General features: G+C 43.7%; 1 protein-coding gene across 5 annotated transcripts in view; it reads right to left on the reverse strand.

The window, feature by feature from the left end:
- SEMA4G (semaphorin 4G) overlaps nt 1-25,407 on the reverse strand; it is a 225,694-nt gene that overhangs the window by 59,985 nt on the left and 140,302 nt on the right. For all 5 annotated transcript variants that reach the window (XM_073685302.1, XM_073685301.1, XM_073685299.1 and 2 more), the window contains 2 exons: nt 11,641-11,789; nt 1,331-1,393 (listed from right to left, as the gene is read on the reverse strand). In XM_073685302.1, the coding sequence (XP_073541403.1) occupies nt 1,331-1,393; nt 11,641-11,789 (212 nt within the window). The remainder of the gene's footprint in view (nt 1-1,330; nt 1,394-11,640; nt 11,790-25,407) is intronic.

A 25,407-nucleotide genomic window follows, 5' to 3' on the forward strand; every position in this document is an offset into this window, starting at 1 on the left:
AGTGATTATGTAACACCGCGCTGGGTTGTGGTTATTTTACAACCTGTCGGCAAAAAATGTAGCACTATATATGGCAGCCTGTACTGAGAATCTATCCAGGCATGAGATATATTCCCATAACTGCACAAACCTGAAAGAATACATTTTCACCATTCTTATTCTCCAGTGCCATACTATTGGGAGTTCAGTTACAGTATTGCATCTCCCAACAGTATACTGTATTTTTATTTTTTTTTACATGGGCCTGTCCAGGGAATGGGACTGCAAAAAGTTAAGGCTCATGCACAGAGCCGGCTCCAATTTTCTGCGGGCCCTTGGGTGACAGAATCTCAGTGGGCCCCTCTACACTTTAAATTTTTCCTCTTTGCCTTCCAAAAGCTACAACTTTTGGTAGATAGAATATTATCAGGATTTGTTTCTTTGCTGTATGATCGTTCGTTTTTACCATTACCATTTTGTGCTACGACTTTGATTTGTTTCTATTCCATTTTTATTTTAGGAAACCAGGTTATTAGAAAATGTGATTCTGCCATTGCAATATTTTTTTTCCATTTTGATGTACACTATATGGCATAAATATTCTGTTTTATTAGTTAGCACAGTTATGCATGCAGTGTTGCCAAATATGTTAAATTTAAAAAAAATGTTCTGGGAAAAGGGGGTAACATGAACTTTAATATATGTTATTAAAAAATTTTTTTTTTTTTAACATTTTGTATAATTAGTCCCTATAGGGAACTTTAACCTGTAATCATTGATCATTTGTACACAACACTGTAATACTGTAATATTGCAGCGTACTGTTAAATTACCTACGAAGCCCAGGTAAAAGTGTACAAATAGACATGTGGCCTTCAGTGACTCCCTCCTCCCCCCCAGATATCATGACATGTAGAGTGGAGCAATGGGTGTCAAAAGGGATACCTACCCCCATTTCATGAATGACAGTAGCATCTAAGAGGTTAAAGTTCTGTGATCATAGCTAGCTCCCATGGCAGCAGTTAAACTCAGATAAATCACAGCCAGCTCCTGGCGCTGCGCGGAGCCGGCCCAGCTCCTGGCGCTGCGCGGAGCCGGCCCAGCTCCTGTGCCAGATCCCTATCTGCAGTATACACATCATGCAGAGTGCACATTGAGATTTTTGAGAGACAACCCCGGCAAATCTGTGGCATCCTCATCCAAAACAGAGAGGGGTTTACAAACACCTCACCGACACACGTGTGGCTCCTGGCGGAGCTAAGGCAAAGATAGGGCACAAATTAAATGTTCCCAAGGTATCAATACAAATGCTAATCGCTATCCTTCCACCTTTCCTGGTTGTCCTTTTTACCTGATTGTTTCGGCCTTTGTCCTGGCACGCCTTGGTCTCATCCGCATTAACTTCCCAGTGAATCTAAAACAAATAGAGAGATAATAAAATATTATTGTGGCTGGTGGCTTATTCACCATTAGATGAGACATTCTCCATCTTGGATGAGAGGACATGACTAATGCAACAGCTATTCATGTAGTCAAGAAAAGAAAAATGTGTCCTAGCCTGGGAATCAGGTATTGGTGCTCAAATACATAGTCATCCTGCCTAATATCCCTCAAAATATCAGTCAGCTCATTGCTTAAAGTTACTACAATATGTATTTGAGATATATGCATCTAAGGTAGGAAGCAAAAAATGGCAAATATTGGTGTATGTGCCAGTCATACATTATGCACATCTCTGGATCTCTTGGCTTGTACTCTGCATTACTTCATAATATCACGGCACCTTCAGCTGGCACCTACATATAGCTTCATCGCATACTTATCAGCATTAACCAAGGGGTGCTGCAGCAGCAGAGGTATCTAGATTGGGTGCCAGTGTAATAATAGTCAACCCCAACAAAACCAGAATATTACTTTGTTATGCTTTAGAGAACATGGCTCTTGCCTGAGACATTTCACAGCAGTTCTGGCATTTCTGATCTTACTACAAGAAGACAGTTTGTACATCGCTATTGTGCTATAAAGCTTTTTTCCACGTTGCAATGATCGGATCAGCGCATACACATTTTTTTTACAACTCCCAAAAAAGAAGTTTTGGCAGAAGGTCTATTAACAGCCTCTAATTCAGCAGTATTGGAGCTAATGAGGAGGAGAGGATTAAAGGGGTCATGTAGATTGTGATGAAATTGCTCCCCAAAGGCTGAACCAGAAGCTCTCCTGCGTGTTTGGGCTCTTACGTTACAGAACAGGCACTTCTGTACACAGAGGGGCATTTACTAAACAAGAGGACTTGCTGGTGGTTCTGACAGACACTCAGTTGCACGGAAGAGACAAAACTTGTATTAAAAAGTTTCCCCCAACTCTGATGATCTGAAGCGTTGTCTCCCGAGACCACCCAGCAAACAGCTGATTATACCCAAAGGAGTTGGTAATCAGAGCACCCCCCCATGAAACAACTAATTTTACCCAGGGAGTCCGCTAGACTAACAGTCTGTAAATGAAGCAATGAAAGGGTTTGTACCAAGTTAAGATACCACTTAAAGATAAGGGATAGCATGATTTATGGGGTCCGACCGCTGGCACTCCCAGTGCTGCACATGGCCATCTCTGGAACTCACATTGAGAATGAATGGAGCAGAGGTGGACATGCAGGACATCGCTCCATTTGGAGGGGTCACTTCAGAGCCCCGTTGATGGGATAGATCGGGGTCCTAGCAGTCAGATCCCCGGTGATCAGGAAGTTATCACCTGCACAGTGGCTCAGTGGTTAGCACTGTTTCTTTGCATCACTGGGGTCCTGGGTTCAAATCCCACCAAGGACAACATCTGCAAGGAGTTTGTATGTTATTCTTGTGTTTGCGTGGGTTTCCTCCGGGTTCTCTGGTTTCCTCCCACACTCCTAAGACATACTGATAGGGAATGTAGATTTTTATTTTATTCTTTTTTTTACAGTTTTCTATGGTACCCGGGTCCATAGGAGAGTCTCCTGTCCTCCACACCCGGGTACCATCCGCACATTGGAACGCATGGAATGCGCATCTACAGATGCAGTGATGCGGAATCCAAGCGTTTCAATACAAGTCAATGGCGGCAAAAAAGCAGCACTTCCGCAAAATAATTGGTAGTGCTGTGTTTTTTTCCGCAATGATAATCTGCAGCGGAAATTTCCGCGGCATGTGCACAGCACATGCATTATCATTGGGGACCATGGCAGACCTTCTACCATACGTTTTTGCCGCTGCGGAAACGCTTAAAAAACGCATCGTGGGCACACAGCCTAAGCCTTACTTCAGGCAGCAAGTAACCAATTTACACTCTGTTCCACAGGATAAACATTTCGGAATGTGTATTTTCTCATAGTGATTAGTAACGGGAAGATCTGCAGTCACAGTGAGAGGCCTTTCTAATACAAAGTTATAGAAATAATGGCTTCAATGAAAGCAACAAATAGAGGAGTCGGACTCTGATGCCGTGAGTCATTTGTTGTCAACTTGTTTAACTTGGCAAAGGAAAATCAAAAGCAGTTTTACATCTGCCCTTAGGCTACAAGGAGCGTCCGACTATCACCTGCTGAGTCACAAAGTAGGGGATCGACTGTCATCAGCGCAATCACAGAATACACATTGCTGACAACAGTCCTGATACTTCTGTTAGCGTGTACTCATGACTCATACACCTACTTGCAGAGAAAAATACTATGGACTGTACTTGCCTTTTCCCTTGTCTCTCATATTTCAACACTCAATTTTCTTTAGATACATACAAGCACCACCCTTTAAAATATGTCAAAAAGGCTTTAAGGAGGCATCAGATTGACAGGTGAAGGCACAGAAAAACTTTATTAATGATTCCTAACCTTAAAAAAAAAAATTACACTTTCATTTAAAAAAAAATGTAATTTAAATTAGATTTTCTTAATAAAAAAAAAATAATAACATATTATATATATATATATATATATATATATATATATATATATATATATATATATATATATATATATTATATGTTATATTATAATATATATATATATTTTTTTGGATATTTATGATGGTGTTTTCTTACATTTTTGCAGCTGTCCAAACGTTTTTTTTTTTTGTTTTTTTTTAAACATTCTAGTTTGGCACTTGTCTCCTAAGCAGGCTGAACTTTTTTGGTTTCCGTAGTTCACATGTCAACTTTGCTGTGTAGACTGAAGCCCCCGTCTCACATAGCGATATCGCTGCTGTGTCACGGTTTTGGTGACTCACCAGCGACCTCACCAGCGATGTCGCTGTGTGTGACACTTTGCAACGATCAGGCCCCTGCTGTGAGGTCGCTGATCGTTGCAAAGTGTCCTGGACCATTTTTTGGTCGTTGGCCTCCCGCTGGCCAGCACACATCGCTGTGTGTGACCAGCGGGACCAACGATCTGGCTGGTAACTATGGTAAACATCGGGTTACTAGGGGCACGCACGCACTTAGTAACCCGCTGTTTACCATGGATACCACTCTGCTACGGTGCGCATTCAGTCTTAGTGAGACTGAATGAGAAGAGTTATCTCATTATCAATCAAGGGTAATCACGTTAATGACAGCTCTAATGTATTGCCCTGATCTTAAGCGTAAAGGCCCCATCACACTAAGCGATGCAGCAGCGATCCCGACAACGATACGACCTGTCAGGGATCGTTGCTGCATCGCTAATACATCGCTGGTGAGCTGTCAAACAGGCAGGCTCACCAGCGATGAGGGGAGCAGCGATATCGTGGAAAGAATCGTTCCACGATGTCCTGCTCCCGTTCCCAGCCTGCTGCTTAAGCAGGAGCAGGCTGGTAACTATGGTAAATATCGGGTTACTAAGTGCGCGTGTGCCCCTAGTAACCCGCTGTTTACCATGGATACCACTCTGCTACGGTGCGCTGGAGCCTCCGCTCACCGTAGCAGAGTGGTATCTATGGTAAACAGCGGGTTACTAAGTGCGTGCGTGCCCCTAGTAACCCGATGTTTACCATGGTTACCAGCCAGATCGTTGGTCCCGCTGGTCACACACAGCGATGTGTGCTGGCCAGCGGGAGGCCAACGACCAAAAAATGGTCCAGGACACTTTGCAACGATCAGCGACCTCACAGCAGGGGCCTGATCGTTGCAAAGTGTCACACAGAGCGACATCGCTGGTGAGGTCGCTGGTGAGTCACCAAAACCGTGACACAGCAGCGATCTCGCTAGCGATATCGCTTAGTGTGACGGGGCCTTAAGCCTAAATCTCAAAATCAATTATTCTAGTAAAAAGTGGGAGAACACAGAAGTGAATTCTCGCTTACTGACCACATTTTCAGCAAGTGAAGTCGTGAGGGGTTGTGGCGTAGGAATCTACATGTTTTACTAACTGTAGCACAACTTTTCTTGTGTTTACAGAAAAAGGGGGGAGGCTCCTGCTGCAGCTAGTTGGATAATATAGGATACTGAAGCAAAGTCGGAGAGAGCACTTTAGACATAGACAAGATTTAGTATGCCAGGGGAGGAGTCCTGAGGAGATAATCTGCGTATTCCCACTGCATTTTGGGGTAAGTGAAGAGTCTCCGCGAGCTCAAAGAACACTGGATTTTGGCTGTTGGAGCTGAAAAGAGGACATCGGTAAACCAGGGGAGGAGTCCTGAGGAGATAATTTGCGTATTCCCACTGCATTTTGGGGTAAGTGAAGAGTCTCCGCGAGCTCAAAGAACACTGGATTTTGGCTGTTGGAGCTGAAAAGAGGACATCGGTAAACCAGGGGAGGAGTCCTGAGGAGATAATTTGCGTATTCCCACTGCAATTTGGGGTAAGTGAAGAGTCTCCGCGAGCTCAAAGAACACTGGATTTTGGCTGTTGGAGCTGAAAAAAGGACATCGGTAAACCAGGGGAGGAGTCCTGAGGAGATAATTTGCATATTCCCACTGCATTTTGGGGTAAGTGAAGAGTCTCCGCGAGCTCAAAGAACACTGGATTTTGGCTGTTGGAGCTGAAAAGAGGACATCGGTAAACCAGGGGAGGAGTCCTGAGGAGATAATTTGCGTATTCCCACTGCATTTTGGGGTAAGTGAAGAGTCTCCGCGAGCTCAAAGAACACTGGATTTTGGCTGTTGGAGCTGAAAAGAGGACATCGGTAAACCAGGGGAGGAGTCCTGAGGAGATAATTTGCGTATTCCCACTGCATTTTGGGGTAAGTGAAGAGTCTCCGCGAGCTCAAAGAACACTGGATTTTGGCTGTTGGAGCTGATAAGAGGACATCGGTAAACCAGGGGAGGAGTCCTGAGGAGATAATTTGCATATTCCCACTGCATTTTGGGGTAAGTGAAGAGTCTCCGCGAGCTCAAAGAACACTGGATTTTGGCTGTTGGAGCTGAAAAGAGGACATCGGTAAACCAGGGGAGGAGTCCTGAGGAGATAATTTGCGTATTCCCACTGCATTTTGGGGTAAGTGAAGAGTCTCCGCGAGCTCAAAGAACACTGGATTTTGGCTGTTGGAGCTGAAAAGAGGACATCGGTAAACCAGGGGAGGAGTCCTGAGGAGATAATTTGCGTATTCCCACTGCATTTTGGGGTAAGTGAAGCGTCTCCGCGAGCTCAAAGAACACTGGATTTTGGCTGTTGGAGCTGAAAAGAGGACATCGGTAAACCAGGGGAGGAGTCCTGAGGAGATAATTTGCGTATTCCCACTGCATTTTGGGGTAAGTGAAGAGTCTCCGCGAGCTCAAAGAACACTGGATTTTGGCTGTTGGAGCTGAAAAGAGGACATCGGTAAACCAGGGGAGGAGTCCTGAGGAGATAATTTGCGTATTCCCACTGCATTTTGGGGTAAGTGAAGAGTCTCCGCGAGCTCAAAGAACACTGGATTTTGGCTGTTGGAGCTGAAAAGAGGACATCGGTAAACCAGGGGAGGAGTCCTGAGGAGATAATTTGCGTATTCCCACTGCATTTTGGGGTAAGTGAAGAGTCTCCGCGAGCTCAAAGAACACTGGATTTTGGCTGTTGGAGCTGAAAAGAGGACATCGGTAAACCAGGGGAGGAGTCCTGAGGAGATAATTTGCGTATTCCCACTGCATTTTGGGGTAAGTGAAGAGTCTCCGCGAGCTCAAAGAACACTGGATTTTGGCTGTTGGAGCTGAAAAGAGGACATCGGTAAACCAGGGGAGGAGTCCTGAGGAGATAATTTGCGTATTCCCACTGCATTTTGGGGTAAGTGAAGAGTCTCCGCGAGCTCAAAGAACACTGGATTTTGGCTGTTGGAGCTGAAAAGAGGACATCGGTAAACCAGGGGAGGAGTCCTGAGGAGATAATTTGCGTATTCCCACTGCATTTTGGGGTAAGTGAAGAGTCTCCGCGAGCTCAAAGAACACTGGATTTTGGCTGTTGGAGCTGAAAAGAGGACATCGGTAAACCGCGCGCCGCATTTTGAGGCTTTTTTTTTAAGCTTTTTTCACTGTTTTCAGAACATTAACAATAAGAACATGGAAGAGTCCAGGAGCCATTTGGTGAGCTGCATATCCTGCTACATGTTCACAGACTTGCCAGTGGAAAAGCCAAACTTCACATGCCAGAAATGCAAGCTTGTGTCCCTGTTGGAGGAAAAGTTGCGAAATCTAGAAGAGAGGTTAACTACCTTGAAAATCATTAAGGAAGGTGAAGAGTTCTTAGACAGAGCAGAATTATCTCTTCATGATTCAGAAAGAGAAGAAATTCGAACTGCACCTGACGAAACAGAGGAATGGAAGCATGTGACCCAAAGAAGCAGGAGGATCGAGAGGCAGTCAGCACCCATACTGCTCAGGAACCAGTACCATGCTCTTACGCAGGAGAACCATGAAGAAATACAGCAAAATAAGACTTTGCCAGCAATGAATAACCTTGTAAGCCCTCAGAATCCTCCTGGATGGAGAAAGAAGAATGTTGTGAAGAAAAAACGGAGAGTGGTGGTCATGGGGGATTCCCTGTTAAGAGGAACAGAGGCCGCTATCTGCAGACCAGACATAACCTCAAGAGAAATGTGCTGTCTTCCAGGAGCAAAAATTAAAGATGTGTCTGACAGGATATCAAGACTCTTCAGACCTACAGATCACTACCCATTCCTGCTAATACATGTGGGGACAAATGACACCGCAAGAAAGGACCTGGAAACCATCTGCAGTGACTTTGAAGACTTAGGCAAGAAAGTGAAAGAATTGGGAGCGCAGGTGGTCTTCTCATCCATCCTCCCAGTGGATGGCCATGGAACAATGAGGTGGAATAAGATTCTACAGGTGAACAACTGGCTACGTCGATGGTGCCGTCAACAAGGATTTGGATTTCTGGATCACGGAATGAATTACCTATACGATGGACTACTTGCTAGAGATGGGGTGCACCTTACGAAGACTGGAAAACATGTATTTGGAAGTCGCCTTGCTACACTCATCAGAAGAGCTTTAAACTAGAACAATGTGGGAAGGGAAGCAAAAGGCCAGAAAAAGCCATACAGCTGACAAATACTATTGAGATCTCTGCTACTGGAAGTGGAAAAGAAGAACAAAGACAAAAAAATCGAAATAATAAAAATATGGGAGGAAGAGAAACCAATCACAAACTAAAATGTTTTTATACAAATGCACAAAGCATGGGCAACAAACAAGGAGAATTGGAACTACTAATGAAGGAAAAGGAATATGATGTCATTGGAATCACTGAAACTTGGTGGGACGATACACATGATTGGAATAAAAGGCTAAAAGGATACAACTTATTTGCAAGAAACAGACTTGATAAACGAGGAGGAGGTGTTGCATTGTATGTTAGAAAAGCGTATATCTGCACAGAGATTGAAGCTTCAGAGACTGGGAGTTCTGTGGAAACTGTTTGGGTAAGAATACAAGGAGAGAACAACGGAAAGGACACCATTGTAGGCATTTACTACAGGCCACCTGGGCAAGCTGAAGATATGGATGAACTCTTTATGTATCAAATGACCAAGTTCTCCAAAAAATATGACGTAGTGGTCATGGGAGATTTCAACTATCCAGACATTTGTTGGGAATCTCTCTCAAGTAAAACTAACAGGTCAAGCAAATTCTTATCCTCTCTTGCTGACAACTTTATCTTCCAAAAGGTAGGGGAGAAAACAAGGGGATCTGCTACTTTGGATCTAATCCTTATAAACAGGGAGGAAATGGTTGAGGAGGTAAAGGTGGCTGGGACCCTAGGAGGCAGCGATCATGCTATTATAGAATTTTGGATAACTAGAGGAGGAAGACATGTGAAGACTCAAACTTCAAGGTTAGATTTTAGAAAGGCAGATTTTAAGAGACTCAGAAAGAGAATAGGAGGGATCCAATGGCTGGATGTCCTTAAGGACAAAAATGTCCAGGAAGGATGGGAAATTTTTAAAAATGAGATTCTCAAAGCACAATCGTTAACAATCCCGAAAAGTAGGAAGAATGGGAAGCATTTAAGGAAACCAGGATGGATGAACACAGAACTTAAACACATGCTAAAAAGAAAGAAAGAAATGTTTATTAAATGGAAAGAGGGAGGCATATCTAAAGAAGATTATAATGCAGTCTGCAGATCCTGCAGGGCACGTATCAGGTTAGCTAAAGCTGACAATGAATTAAGGCTTGCAAGAGATGTCAAAAGCAATAAAAAAGGATTTTGGGGGTATGTCAAAAGTAAAAGAAAAGTCAAAGATGCTATAGGATTTTTACAGGAAGAAAATGGAGAAATGATAAGAGAGGATGTTGAGAAGGCCGAACTTTTTAATTCCTATTTTGCATCTGTTTTCTCTCAGAAAGAAAATGTAACATCAACTGATCTTCACTGTCCTTTTAAAGGAATAGAGGAATCCAAGTTATCTGTAAACAGAAAGATTGTGAGGGAATATTTAGCTAACATAAATGAGTTCAAGTCTCCAGGTCTCCAGATGAATTACACCCCAGAGTACTGAAGGAGATCGTAGAAGAAATTTTAGAACCACTCTCCATAATCTTTGAAAATTCTTGGAGAACAGGAGAAGTCCCAGAAGACTGGAGAAGAGCAAATGTTGTTCCTATCTTCAAAAAGGGGAAGAAGGTGGACCCAGGGAACTATAGGCCGGTGAGTCTGACTTCTATACCAGGAAAGATCTTTGAACAAATTATTAAACAACATGTATGTAAGTACATGGATAAGAATGAAGTGATTAACCAGAGTCAGCATGGGTTTGTAACTAACAAGTCATGTCAGACTAACTTAATTTCCTTCTATGACAGAATCACTGACTGGGTGGATCAGGGAAATGCTGTAGATATAGTATATCTTGACTTCAGCAAAGCATTTGACAAAGTATCTCACACCATCCTTATTGAAAAAATGACCAAGTATGCAATGGACCAGGCAACTGTTAGGTGGATTCATAACTGGCTTAGTGATCGGACTCAAAGGGTGGTTGTAAATGGCTTCACATCCAGCTGGATGAATGTCTCAAGTGGGGTACCACAGGGCTCCGTCCTGGGACCTGTATTGTTCAACATCTTTATCAATGATTTAGATGAAGGAATTGAGGGTAAACTGATTAAATTTGCTGATGACACAAAGCTAGGAGGGATAGCTAATACTAGAGAAGAGAGAGAGAGGATTCAAAAACACCTAAATAAACTGGAGCAGTGGGCAGCAACCAACAGAATGGCTTTTAACAGGGAAAAATGCAAAGTACTACATCTGGGCAATAAATATGAAAAAAGCATATACAGAATGGGAGGAATAGAGCTAAGCAACAGTACATGTGAAAAAGACTTAGGTATACTAATAGATCATAGACTGAACATGAGTCAACAGTGTGATGCAGCAGCAAAAAAGGCAAATACAATTCTGGGATGTATTAACAGAAGCATACAGTCTAGATCACGTGAAGTCATTATCGGTCTTTACTCCTCTTTGGTCAGACCTCATCTGGAATACTGTGTACAGTTTTGGGCACCACATTTTAAAAAAGACATAGACAAACTGGAGCAAGTTCAGAGAAGAGCGACCAGAATGGTGACTGGTCTGCAAACCATGTCCTATGAGGAACGGTTGCAGGATTTGGGAATGTTTAGCTTGCAAATAAGAAGACTGAGAGGAGACTTAATAGCTGTCTACAAATATGTCAAGGGCTGTCACATTGTAGAAGGATCATCTTTATTCTCATTTGCACAAGGAAAGACTAGAAGCAATGGGATGAAACTAAATGGGAGGAGACACAGATTAGATATTAGAAAAAACTTTTTGACAGTTAGGGTGATTAATGAGTGGAACAGGCTGCCACGAGAGGTGGTGAGTTCCCCTTCAATGGACGTCTTCAAACAGAGGCTGGACAGACATCTGTCTGAGATGATCTAGTGAATCCTGCTTTGAGCAGGGGGTTGGACCAGATGACCCAGGAGGTCCCTTCCAACTCTACCATTCTATGATTCTATGCATTTCTTTTGCAACTCATTTGGCTCCGTGGCGGTAGTATAGCTTCTCTTCTGTGATCCACTCAAATGAGGAATTGGGCGTTGGGCAGTTGCCTCAGCAATTATACCACCAATTGTGCAATATCATGTAAACATTGATGTGTTAACAGGTATTAAATCTGCGGATTATCCCTGCGATTTGGAAATTTGGGAAGTCATTTAATGTATCCTATGATAGTGAACAACAAAAAAACCTTACTGTTCTCCGGGACCTCTGAGAAATGTCACTTGAATTGAGCGAGAAGATGGCACCTCTGGCCCCAACGTACAGAATCCCATTTTCATCCTCCAGGAGTAAAGTGCTGTAATTCTTAACATTATCACTAAACCATTTTGCATCAGAAAGTTCTGTGGAAGAAAGAAATGCAGAAATTAAGAATAAGATTCTATTGAAGGTTATGTGGTTACAATACAGAGTATTTTAGAAAGTAGAAAAAAAATGTATGCTATTGTGTGGTATCTTACAAAATATTACATTTAGATGAGGCAGTCCGGTAAAAAGAAGTTATCACTTCTCCCCAGGATAGGTGGAAGCCCCACCAATCCATAGTACATGGCACGGTCATCCCTGGTGGAATGGAGTGGTCAGGGGCATGCTGGATCGGAACTCCATTCATTCTCTATTGGAATGCTGAACACTGCGATCGGCTTTATAAGACAGCCCCATAGAGAATGAATGGAGCGATGGTCGAACATGCAGACTGCCGCTCCTTCCTACCGGGGAAAGAAAGTCCCCAATTCTTCAGGTCAGTGTGTGACCCATTCAGTAGGTGATAAACACTTTTCACTGGAAACCCATTTAACGTGGTTGTTTTATGACGCCAATCCTTGGTTATATGCAGACCAGAAATTTATAAAATAGGTGTATACGTATATAATAGGATAATAAACGTTTTCAAGATGTAATACGTTCTTGCAGCCTTTACTCCCAGGTCAGTCTTGTTAGATGATACGTAACCCGTGGTATTTTAAAGGTTGGACGAACTTGTATTACCAGTTATTAGTCCTTTAAAATGTGTCATGTTCCAAATACAAACCCTAAAAAAATAAGACTAAAATAGCCGTGCTCTTTGCTGACGGTGCCTTGTAGTACAAATTTTAGGAATCTTTGTTCCACCTCAAACCTGCACTTCTGGTCAGCAAACAGGTTTCTTATTTAATCAGATTTCCTTTCAGTCCAACTAAGTATTTCAGGTGATTTATTTCATAAAGATGACATAGCTTTCTTCTGTCTGGGAGGCTGGCCATACATTAGATAACTGTCAGAACAACACTTGTTTGGCTGACCGCCATCTCGCTCTATCTCTTATAAAGTTGGCCATACACAGACTTATGTTGGCCAAACCCGCCGATATCGACTGGTTCGGCTGACAGTCTAATGTGTATGGGGAGTGTCGGCAGACTGATTGTCGGGAGATAGTTTGTCTATACACAGTTCTTGTATCTAATAAACCACATCATTTTGAGTGCCGGATTCCTGCTTTTTATAGGTTACCTAGGGTTGGGACCTTATCTGTGCACCACAAGATTGGCGGAGTGCCACACTTCTACTCTATGATGGTCAGGAGAGATGTTGATCAGTTATGTAAGAGTGCGGAAGGCCGATCGCATTATTCTCCCTTAGATATGCCACCGGCCGACCCGTCAGTTGGCGGCTTTCTCATAGAGAACACATTAGCGCTTGGCAGAAAGAGTGCTCCTGTTTTGGGTCGAATCAGATTAAATAGCTGTCGGCCAAACGATCTTTCGGCCAACAGCCATCTAATGTGTATGGCCAGTTTTAAACCCTGTTCACATTATGTTCAAGCCACACATTCATGACTAACCGTTGGGTGTTTCTGTTGAACCCCTGAAAAATGGAATTTGGAACCCCCCTGAGTACTTTAATCAAGGTTTTATCACCTGGAGATTATCAATGTTTTGACTAGCTGGCATGTGCTTGCTATCTAGACTCTGCCCCTTCCTGTGATAAGCAGCTCATTGTCTATAGATATGTATATACGGAGCCTGGTTTTGGCGGGGGAAGCTTTCTGACCTCTGCTTCATGCTGTATCTAAGAACTCTGGGTCAGAACGGCTGCATCCAGTAAACTAAGTGACACATCGCTGCCATCAGGGTCTCTGTCTACATCATGCTGCTCTCAGATGAGGCATCAAAAACCTGCTGACGTATTTAAAGGGGTTGCGAGGGCATTTAAGATTGATGACCTATATCAATATCATTGGTGCATGTTGGACACCTGGTTCCCCACCGATCAGCTGCTATTAGTTCCAGCAGGAAGCAGATCTAAATATTAAATAGTACAGCTTCATATACAGAAAAAAATATATATATCTACAGGAAACTGGTACAGCGATGGGAAGCAAAATGGCTCCACAGTATGCAAATCTTTTCATGGCCAAGCTTGAAAGTGACTTTTCGTCCTGATGTCCTATCAGGCCTCTGGCCTACTATTGTTTCATTGACGATATTTTAATCATCTGGACGGGGTCTGAGCAACAGCTGAAGACGTTCCATGAACACTTTAATCAATTTCATCCCACCATCAACCTAACACTCAACTACTCCTGTACTGAAATTAACTTTTTGGACACCATCATCAAGCTACAGAACAATGAAATAGAGACATCCTTGTACCGGAAGCCAATCGACCGTCCTACATACCTTAAATAGGACAGTTTCCATCCAAAACACATAAACTCTATTGTTTACAGCCAAGTTTTGTGACGCAACAGCGACCTCAGCAGCGATCTCGTTACGTTTGACCCTTAGCAGCCCCTGCTGTGAGATCGCTGGTCGTGTCGGAATGGCCTGGAAATTTCTTTGATCGTTGAAGTCCCGCTGGGTAGCATGCATCGCTGTGTTTGACACCTTACCAACGACCTTGTTGACGACACAGACAAAGAAACACATAGGCGTGCATCGTTATACAGATCGCTACGGGTCGCTGCATCGCTGCTGCGTCGTTGGGAAGATCTGACTGTTTGACATCTCACCAGCGACCACATAGCGACGCAGCAACGATCCCTGACAGGTCGTATCGTTGTCGGGATCGCTGTAGCGTCGCTTAGTGTGACAGGGCCTTTAGAACAAGGATGAATCATCATCGCCACACAATAAAAGAAAAAAAGAATAGATCTACCTGTAGCCAAGCATTTTTGTTCCCCTGATCACAGCATAAAAGATATGAAATTACTAGTATTAAAAGGTAACTTCAAATCTCACAGAGAAAGGAGAGTCTCAGAATATAAACTGATGATGACCTTTAACACTTTCAGAGCAGGAATGAATGTGTCGCATGGATTTATGTCATTCTACATCAACTAAGGAATGTGCTCCTCAGATTCTCAGACTTGTGAGGTCATCACAACACTGGACCTGGTCACAGGACAATAAAACCTTCACACTCCTTATCTATTAACTGCTAAAATATTTATAGCCAGAACTGTTTATTTCTTCCATAATAACTCTGCTTTTCATCACCTGTCTTACCTATTGCACTTTTTTTTTTTTTTTCTTGTGTGTCTTATTGTGTATAAATATGTGACTCTTCAGATTTTGTGTTATACTATGCCTGATGAAGAGACCTGAGTAGTCTCGAAAGCTTGCAATTTGTTACCATCTTTTCAGTTAGCCATTAAAAGGTATCAACCACTGAGGACTCTCAAATCTAAATATTTATAAAAAAAAATAAAATTATGGCAGACAGATTGCAAGAAATCTATAAAATCGCTATGGACTGATGATTTTGCATTGTAAATTCTGAATGCATCCTATAGAAATTTACAAGTTGTCCTATTTAAGAAAAAAACAACAACTTTCTAATAGATTTTTAAATGGGTTTTCAGTGAATTTAACACATTTTCTTAATAGCAGGCAATGTGATAACCTAATAAAATGACCCTAACTCGCCTATCAAATCCCTCGAAATTGCAGCACTGCTGTTTCCTAGGCCTGAAACAATAATGGTTGCTAAGCAACACGCAACAGCCTCTACTGAGAAGAAGCCAGAGGGAGCAGAGCGCTGCGCTTTACGCTGCCTGCCTGTTGCCATGGCATGGCCTCGGGACACAAGGTGCTTCATGCATCCAGCTCATCTGCTGACTCAGTATTTAGATCCTCAGGAGGGAATACAAAGTAATAGCTTAAGGCCGCATCCTCCACAATGCAACCTCCCCTCCCAACAGACACGTCCACGTTAATCAAACTATATCGGCAATGCAATGTGAAAATGTGCGTGCAATGTAGTGTAACATTGCTTTAATACGGCATCCGATGGTTTAAGGTTATTACAGTAATGCTCGTTCCCTGTACAGAACAGAAATATTCTAAAAATTAATTCGAAAACAGAATACTGAGTAAGGCTATATTCACACTTACAACAGAGTGAGCGATGCGACTGACACTGCAGACCCCATTAACTTACAGTGGGGTCTGTCGTTTTCACAAGAAAAATAGTAGTAAATGCAAATATGACAAAATCTATGATGGAAGGGTTTAAAGGGACTCGGAGGTAAACATAGCCTTACACAAGGCGTTTTCTCAAGCACTGAAATGGGTAAAATGGTAAACTTTGCAATTTACCTTGGTTTTAAAAATCCTCTGTAATAAACTCTATAGTCTACAGATTGTTGCCTGCAGTTTATCAGAGGTGGCCAGTTTCCTAGGCAAGGACAGCAAGCTTGCAAGCGCAGCTCTGAAGCTAGCTAGATGGCTGAATCTGAGAGTAGCTGCACTCCTCCAACCCTAGTGGCAGCACCTGAGACAGCACAGTTTGGACTAGAGGTGCTGTCCTGCTGATCCAAACAGTCATGAAAAATGTACACCCCCCCACCTCCAGCAAGTAGTAAGTAGTAAGCCAGAAGTGTGCAACTGAAGACCGAAAACGACAAAAACCTCTTCAAAGGACTTGGACATCTTTGGGGACATTTATTTTTACCAAAATAATGTATTTTTTGGTTAAAGCTAATTTTTTTTACATTTTGTTTAATTAAATATTTTGGACTTTTTAGCTTGCACACTCCCTCATATGAAAAGCAACCCCACACATGAATGGTCTCAGGATGCATTACTCATGGCAGCTCTCACCTTGTGTTCTCCAGACAAATCATTTTTCCCACATGTCCCTAACAGTCTTATGGGGGCTTCATCAGAGAAAACAACTTAACCACAGTCCTCTCTTTGTACTTCCTGCTTCACTTTAATACATGTATTTTTTTCTGATGAAGCCCCCTTCAGACTGTTTGGGATGACTGGAAGATTGATTGCCCAGAAAACACAAGGTGAGCGCTACCTGTACCATGCCTTACACAAGAGCACTGCCATGAATAAAGAACGGTATCTGAATATCCTCCAAGAAAAACTTCTCCCAACGATCCAAAGCAATGTGGTGATGAACAATGCTTTCTCCATGAAGGCAAAAGTGATAGCAAAGTGGCTCAGTGAGCAAAACATTGAAACTTTGGGTCCATGGCTAGAAAACGTCCCAACTTTCAATCCCATTGAGAGTTGGTCATCAATCCTCAAAAAGAGGGTGGAGAAACAAAAGAACAAAAATTGTGATAAACTCCAAGCACTGATTAGACAAGAATGGATTGCCATGAGGCAGGATTTGGGCCAGAAGCTGATATTCAGCTGCCAGATCGAATCACAGAAGTTTTGAAAAATAAGGGAGAACTTTGTAAATACTGAGTTTTTGCATAAATTTGATGTATTTGTCAATAAAAGTTTAAAAACATATGAAATGCAGATAATTATACTTCAGTAACCGTAGAAACATCCGGCAAAGATCTAAAAACACCGAAACAGCAAATTTAGTGAAAACCAAAATTTGAGTCAGTCTCAAAACTTTTGGCCACGGATCTACAGATGTAAGTAGTTAGACAACTCACTAATGGACTTTAGTGATAACTTTCTCTACAGCAGACCCGGAACTGTGATACAGAGTGGCTGCAAAAGCCGAACACTATCGCAAAAATGCTTTTAGCCAAAAATACATGCATTTAATTTAATTAAGGAAATCAAAGCTTCCAAAGTTGCTAATATCCTTTGAATAACTGAGCCATTCTCCAATTAAAGTTCTAGTAGTATATCTCAGGTTAGCGTTTTATAATATATATGTACTTTTTTATTACATGTCCATTATTCCAGATCATTTAATCATAAGGTCCTACTCATAAGAATGGATTACATATGTAGACCCCAACTATCCACAAACAGTGGCCAACAAGTCCATGGATTCTTTCTGCTATTGCAGCTCAACACTAAATAGGAAAAGCACAATTTATATGTGCGGATATCAGCCAAAGGAGTGTTTGATAAGGACACTCAGTCTTGATCATTGGCTTGATTACAAATACAATTGGTCACCAACTTATTGGATTGTTTATGTGGGCCATTAAAAACAAACAGAACGATACCCATATGTTTTGCATGGAGTCATGTAAAATGTTGTTCAAAATGAACATCAATCTACTTACCGTATATACTCGAGTATAAGCAGACTTCTCCAGCCCATTTTTTAGGTTGAATAAGCCCCCCTCGGCTTATTCTGTGGTATATACATTCCGGTGGTGGATAGTTGTGTGTGTGTGGGGGAGGGGGGGTTGCGGAGGGGCGGGGCACACACAGTAGCCGGCTGCTGCAGCTACCACATGTGCCCGCTGCTAAAGGAGAATGAATATTCACCCTTCTCCACGCTCATTGGAGTGGAGAGGAGTGAATATTCATTTCATTAATAGCGTGCGCAGTGTCAGCAGCACCGCAGCTACCGCTGCAGCTCAGTGGTTCTCTGTGCCTGCTACTAAAGAGAACGCATATTCACTCTTCTCCACTCCCATGGGCGGGGAGAAGGGTGAATATGAATACTCATTAGTAGTGGGCACGGAGGATCACTGAGCCGCAGCGGTAGCTGCAGTGCTGCTTACACTGTGCGCACGCTATTAAAGAACAGGGATATTCACTCCTCTCCACTACCATAGTCCTGGCGTGGAGATGAGTGAATATCCCCGCAGCTCAACTCAGCGTCTGAGGGCACATGGCAGTGACGTCATGCGCTGCTCAGATGCGGAGGGGAGCTGCTGGCAGAACAGGAGCAGCGCTGGAGTAGAGGGAAGAAAGGTGAGTAAAAGTGTGCAGTGTTGGTAGGCCATGCATACAAGGATTGGGGGGCCATACATACCAGGATTGCAGATGAGGGGGCCATGCACACCAGGATTGGAGATGAGGGGGCCAAGCACACCAGGATTGGAGATGAGGGGGCCAAGCACACCAGGACTGGGGATGAGGGGGCCAAGTGCCTTGCCCCCTGGGCCATGGGGCACCCAGAACCGGGCTTCGGTGCAATGTTGGGGGTAGTAGTGGCAACCCGATCCCGTGGCTCAGGGTGGTCAGACCAAATGCTGTGGCAGTCTATTTGTAGGGTTTTGATTGTCCGACTACGCCACCTGTGGATTGCGGTCAGGGATGACCGCCGCTGCAAGGCAGACCGCTGAGGCTGATGTTGGTATGCAGCACAGGGATAGGATAACTCCCCACGGGAAGAGTGTAGCCTCAGGGCAGTGTAATAGGATGCTGGGGGTGATGGTGCAGGCCGCAATAATAAGGGTTCAGAGTCCGCTTCAAACAGTCCAGGGTCTTTATTGTAGTTAGTAATAATGACAGGAGTACAGGGTAGGAATGGGCCTGGGTGTCTGAGAGCATTCGGGTGAGCCCCATTGGTCAGGGTGAGTGGGTAGGCCTACCGTTCTCTCTCTGCCCTTGCTGACTATCCCCCTTTTCGTGGTGTGATAGCCCACGTCCCTGAGCTGGCCGTGTACTACGCCAGTATGGCTTGCGACTCCGGCCTTAGGTACCTGTTGCTTCTCCGTGCTGAACCGCCTCTATCCCTGGCTTGCTGTTCCTCCTCTGCCTCCCGGACTCCTCAGCTGCTGCTGACCTGTCCCTTTCCTCTGGGAACCCTTCTGGATGCTTCAGAAGTGGGTCCTGGTCTCCCTAACCCTGCCCTCAGTTCCAGCTTTTATAGGGGCAGCCTTCTCCCCCTACTGGCCTGGGACAGGAGGTGCTGCATGCTAATGGTCCCTGACCAGGGAACCTCCCTCCTGCTCTCAGACACAGCCTTTAACATTTGTGGCATCCAGGCCTGGGGTGACACACAAGCACACCAGGATTGGGGATGAGGGGGCCATGCATACCACAAATGCAGATGATGGGGCCATGCATACGAGGATTAGGGATGAGGGGGCCATGCATACCAGGATTGGGGATGAGGGGGCCATGCATACCACGATTTGTGATAAGTGGGTAATGCTTACCAGGATGGGGATATTTACCAGTAGCAGCTGCATTTCCCACCCTAGGCTTATACTTTAATCAATATGTTTTCCCAGTTTTTTTAGGTAAAATTAGGTGCCCTCCAAAGAAATGCCACAGAAAACCAGGATTGGCTAAGTCACCACTGGTGCCCTGTGCTCTTCACAGATGAAAGCAGTTTCACACTGAACACATGTGACAGACGTGACAGAGTCTGGAGACGCCGTGGAGAGCGATTTGCTGCCTGCAACATCCTTCAGCATGACCGGTTTGGCAGTGGGTCAGTAATGGTGCAGTGTGGCATTTCTTTGGAGGGCCGCACAGCCCTCCATGTGCTCACCAGAGGTAGCCTGACTGCCATTAGGTACAGAAATGAGATCCTCAGACCCCTTGTGAGACCATATGCTGGTGCGGTTGGCCCTGGGTTCCCCCTAATGCAGGACAATGCCAGACCTCATGTGGCTGGAGTGTGTCAGCAGTTCCTGCAAGATGAAGGCATTGAAGCTATGGACTGGCCCGCCCATTCCCCAGACCTGAATCCGATTGAGCACATCTGGGACATCATGTCTCACTCCATCCACCAACGTTACGTTGCACCACAGACTGTCCAGGAGTTGGCGGATGCTTTAGTCCAGGTAGGTCTGGGAGGAGATCCCACAGGAGACCATCCGCAACCTCATCAGGAGCATGCCCAGGCGTTGTAGGGAGGTCATACAGGCAAGTGGAGGCCACACACAATACTGAGCCTCATTATGACTTGTTTTATGGACATTACATCAAAGTTGGATCAGCCTGTAGTGTGTTTTTCCACTTTAATTTTGGGGGTGACTCCAAATCCAGGCCTCCATTGGTTAATAAATTTGATTTCCATTGATGATTTTTGTGTGATTTTGTTGTCAGCACATTCAACTTTGTACAGAACAAAGTATTCAATGAGAATATTTCATTCATTCAGATCTAGGATGTGTTATTTGAGTGTTCCCTTTATTTTTTTGAGCAGTGTATATATTTACTTATAGCGTTATAAGAACCAAACAGGCAGAGAAGAAATATGCAAGAGAACGTCGCAGATCACAAGGAAGATTTATGGCTGTAAGACAAAACAATTATGATAATGTAAACACATTGAAGCAGGTTGCGTTATAGATTCATGAGGACTTTATTTCTCATTACCGCTGTAATCCACTGGAGTGTACTTGGATAGGAGCGAAATAAGCAGAGATTTCTCCAGAAACCATTCCAATTGATGACACAGGAGTATTCTTATTGGAGGATAAGTTTTGATAAATGCCCCTTGATTCACTTAACTAATTGGCACAATGTTTGGCATCAGGGTACACAAATACTAAATAACAAGTAGATATAATCATCAACGCACGTCAGCTTTAAGATGAATTAATTACTCAAGAACTTTACTCAGAAAACTTAAAGGTCCATAGATTATCATGAGCGAGCCTTCCTAGGAGTGTAAACAGGCTGCCAAACACCCGATGAATGAGCAAAGCGCTCGTTCACCTGAGGAAATTATCTTTTTTTGTGCTGCACAAAAGATCATCAAGTGATTAAAAACGGAATAGCTGAATCCTTCTAAGCTCTATGTAGAAACAGGAGGTCAATTATCTCTGCACAAGTCATGAGTCACAGCAAAAGTCCCTGACAGGGTGAGAAGGGAGCAGCTGGGTCAGAAGTTGGAGAGGAAGGTGTTATGAAGGGACAAGAGACTTCCTGTTTCTACATAGTTCATTCTCTTTTCTCTGCTCATTTACCAGAACACTGCGGGGAGAAAATTAACTTTATTCCCCATGGCAGTGTTTGTGTTTCAGTTACGGGGGCAGCGCCAGCGCGGGATCAGCCACTGCTCTGAGAATACAGAAGGAGTAAAAGCACCCCCATGCCCTGTCTGACAGAAACCCCTAATCACAAATGGCTGGCCAGTGAAACGTTTCAGATGATTTTTCAATAATGTTAATGGGGACTTTAGCATGGGAGATCAGATTGCGTGACCCAATGCATAAAATTAGTGCAGACAACCTGTTCAGCAATGCGATAGATCTAATAGGAACTCATTAAGGGCTCTTTCACACGTCAGTATTTCGGGTATGTGTGGTGACAGCTTCCAAACGTACCGGAGACACTGACACATGTAGACCCACTCATTTCTGCACAGTTGTCAGTGTGTTTCCACAGATCGTGTGATCCACACGTAGACATGTCCGTTTTTGGCTGGCAGCACAGATCACACAGACACATTCAAGTCAATGGGTCCGTATAAACAGGTACCGCACATGGATGTCATCCGTGTGACACGTACCAGCGTTTGGGAATCAGCAGTACAGTTCGCGCTGTTCCCAAGCGCCAGGTGCTGAACACTGCCCTCATCATTGTCCCCTGCCGGCGCTGCGATCAGCACTAAGGAGCTGGGGAGAATGACTCCTGAATCGAGCGGGCCCCGGAGCGGAGCTCAGCGAGAGGTGTCCTGTTACTTACTGAGAGCAGCTCCGGGGCCTGCTTGCTGCAGCAGTCATCCTCCCCGGCGTGAGCAGTCACATGGATTACAGCGGGGGACACTTAGGACAGGTGAGTATAAGGTTATTTTTATTTTATTCTTATTTTTACAGGTGGAGACACCAGGAGCGGACTACTAGTCTCATCATTGTCCCCTGCTGGTGCTGATCGCAGTGCCGGCAGGGAACAATGATGAGGGCAGCATTCAGCACCCGGCGCCTGGGAGCAGTGGTAACTAACGCTGATTCCCAGGTGCCGGTACACGTGCTCCTGATGCGGCACACGGTTGCCACACAGGTGCACAAGGACACTGATATCTCCGGTACTGGTTTTTCCGGTACCGGAAATATCAGGACGTGTGAAAGAGCCCTAACAGTTAGATACAATCCTCATAGTTAAAATAATAAAACTTCAGTGTCTTGATGAGAAGATTTTATGTTCTGCTGCCGGGGATTGGGCAGGCAGAATAACTCAACAGGCTACATTAAACTTTAACTTATGTCATCACTCGTCTTTATCTTCCAATTCATGGATCAAAGGCTGGAGAGTAACAGGCACATCATATGTCTTTTCTTGCATGTGCCCTATTCACTGACATTTTATCTCTAAGATAATAAACACATTAGTATCAAATCTTCATCCATGGCATCGGCTAGTCACACTCCACGAAGAGTGGACGAATAATTTAAATGGAGTGTGTCAGCACAAAATGACTGTGCAAACCAAGCACAGCTGCTCGGTGCACCCTTCAGAGTTGCCAAACAGTTCAGTACACTTTTCCATATATTCACCTATCCATCCATCCAACCACTCACTCATCCATTTCTATTTTGATTGCCACCTCAAGTTTTATAGAAGCTAGAGAAGTTTGGAGATGAAAAACAAGTGGAAAAGTGCACAAAATGGTTTGGCCAAACCAAGGTTCACCGAGTGCCTGTGCTTGGTTTGAACAGTCATTTTGTGTTTACAGACCCCCTTTTAAGACTGCAATAATAAGACCACAAGTCATCTATCCAAAAGTTGAGGCATACATAACTTTCTTTTGCCTTTGTTGCCCATTCATTCATAATAGATATTGGGCTAAATTCACCGGACCCTTTGGCAGCGTAATTCCCCTTCTTAATAACTAGTCTCCTAGTCAATAAACCTTATGTTCTGAACTTCTGATCATTTCTATGTGCAACCGATGTATTGGTGGAAAAGAAAAACTTCAGTAATAAAACTACTAAACCAAGTCATCTCTACCCCAAAATACCGCAATGGTGGATCCCCATAACATCCTTTCCTTCTGTTTTTAGAACAATGCCTTTATTACTGCTATGACTTATTGTGCCCAGAAAACCACAAGAGAACAATCAAGACTAAGATCTCTAGTCCGCTGCACTTGTTCCTGCTAATCACCAGGGAACTACCTTCTGTGAGAAGACTCCTGTTCACGGAAACGCTGGCCGAGCGGCTGCCAGATATTCCCTTGGTGCATATCAAAAAATTAGGTCAACTACTAGGTCAGAACAATGAAGCGTTCTCTGAAACACTTTATATTAATAAAATAGTTTTTGTTTAATAGCTTTTTTTTTCTGAGAGATCAAGATCAAATTATGGACCTACTTTCAGTCCTCGACTATTTTATGGTTAACATGTTATTGGACAGATCTAGAGGATCCCACAAATAGCCCTTTAAAGATAATAAAAGCGAATCTGCATACAACTTGAGCTTTCTTCTTCGTCTCCAGTCACACAACACATGCTGGAGGGAGTCATAAAATACAAGGACTGACGCCAATCATATCAAAATAATTGTACCCATAGACTCTTTAAAGGGACTTACCGGTTTCAGTAACATGGTCTTTATATTTGCTCCTTGCTAAATATTTTAATTTACCTTTGTCTATTTCCAGGAATAAACGAGCTGCTGTTATAAAGTTTTCTTTTGTTTAGTACTTGGAAGGTAAAGGGGTTGTCCTAAAATCAAAACTTAATCACGTATCCATAGGATTGGTAATAATTTTCTGATCCCTGGGACCCCTCCGTTAACAAGTTACCAAGTCCCCTGGGTGAATGGACTGCCAGTCGCACATGCACAAGTCCCCTCTTCTAGCGACAGATGAGGGTTTCCGTAGCTGGACCCACACTGATATAGTATTTTTCACCTACCCCAACTCCCCCATACATGGGAAGGCTCTGAGAATGCTCTATGAGAATGAGAGAGGATACGTACAGGGGGTTATCTCACTGCAAAATAAAAGAACATATTCTGTAGGAGGATAGTCGTGGCCTCCATGCATAGATGGGTGTCCATCCTGTCGGAATCAGCAGGTTCAGCTGACTTATCAAATGTGTATGGAAGCCTTAAAGGGGTTGTCTGGTCTAAAATATGACTGCAGACTTCTGAATCTTCACATCGCACACACTGCGTGCTGTGAGGATTCTCCAGTGAAAGGAGAGAAGGGGGCGAGACCACAATCATGTGATTGCATACATGCGGTCACATGCCGACTAGACTGTATTCAGTCTCACTCAATGCATATTGTGGCTTGTGGCCGTGAGTATGCATATCACATACTTGCAGTAACATGATTGCCCGCTCCAGACACCGGCGAATCCTCGCACTGCACGCGATATGAGGATTCACATAGAGTGACCGCAGACTCGTAGTTTTAAACCGGACAACCCCTTTATAGCTTGAGTAGGCCAAACCAGTAGATTTAGTCACCCATGTAACATATTTGGGAACCTCCTCACTTTCCACCAACATAGGATATTGGAGGAAATCCTTTTCTTCCCAAGGGAGATAAGCCACCAAAAGGGACAATGGTTACTCTCATCCATGTATTATATGGACAGGCATAAATCTATATGACCACCAAGACTATTTAATCTTCTTGCAAAACTAGATGATTTCAGAGGTCTCGAGAACCAAAACTGCATCAGTCGGCTCAGTGGCAGCCTTCAAATTAAAAGGGGTTGTGATGAGACAACCCCTTTAAATAATCACATCATACATAAATCTTTCAGTACTGGATGACTAAAAAGCAGTTTTGAAATATCATTGCACCAACTGGGGTAAATTATTATCTTCTTTTGTACGGAGCCTCATTACTCCTGAGTCTCAGAGTCCGTCCTAATCGGAGCAATTTATACATTTTTCCTG

This window comes from Phyllobates terribilis, unplaced genomic scaffold (assembly GCF_046119375.1).
Source record: "Phyllobates terribilis strain yellow unplaced genomic scaffold, ASM4611937v1 Scaffold_5__5_contigs__length_657084704, whole genome shotgun sequence".
Classification (NCBI taxonomy): Eukaryota; Metazoa; Chordata; class Amphibia; order Anura; family Dendrobatidae; genus Phyllobates; species Phyllobates terribilis.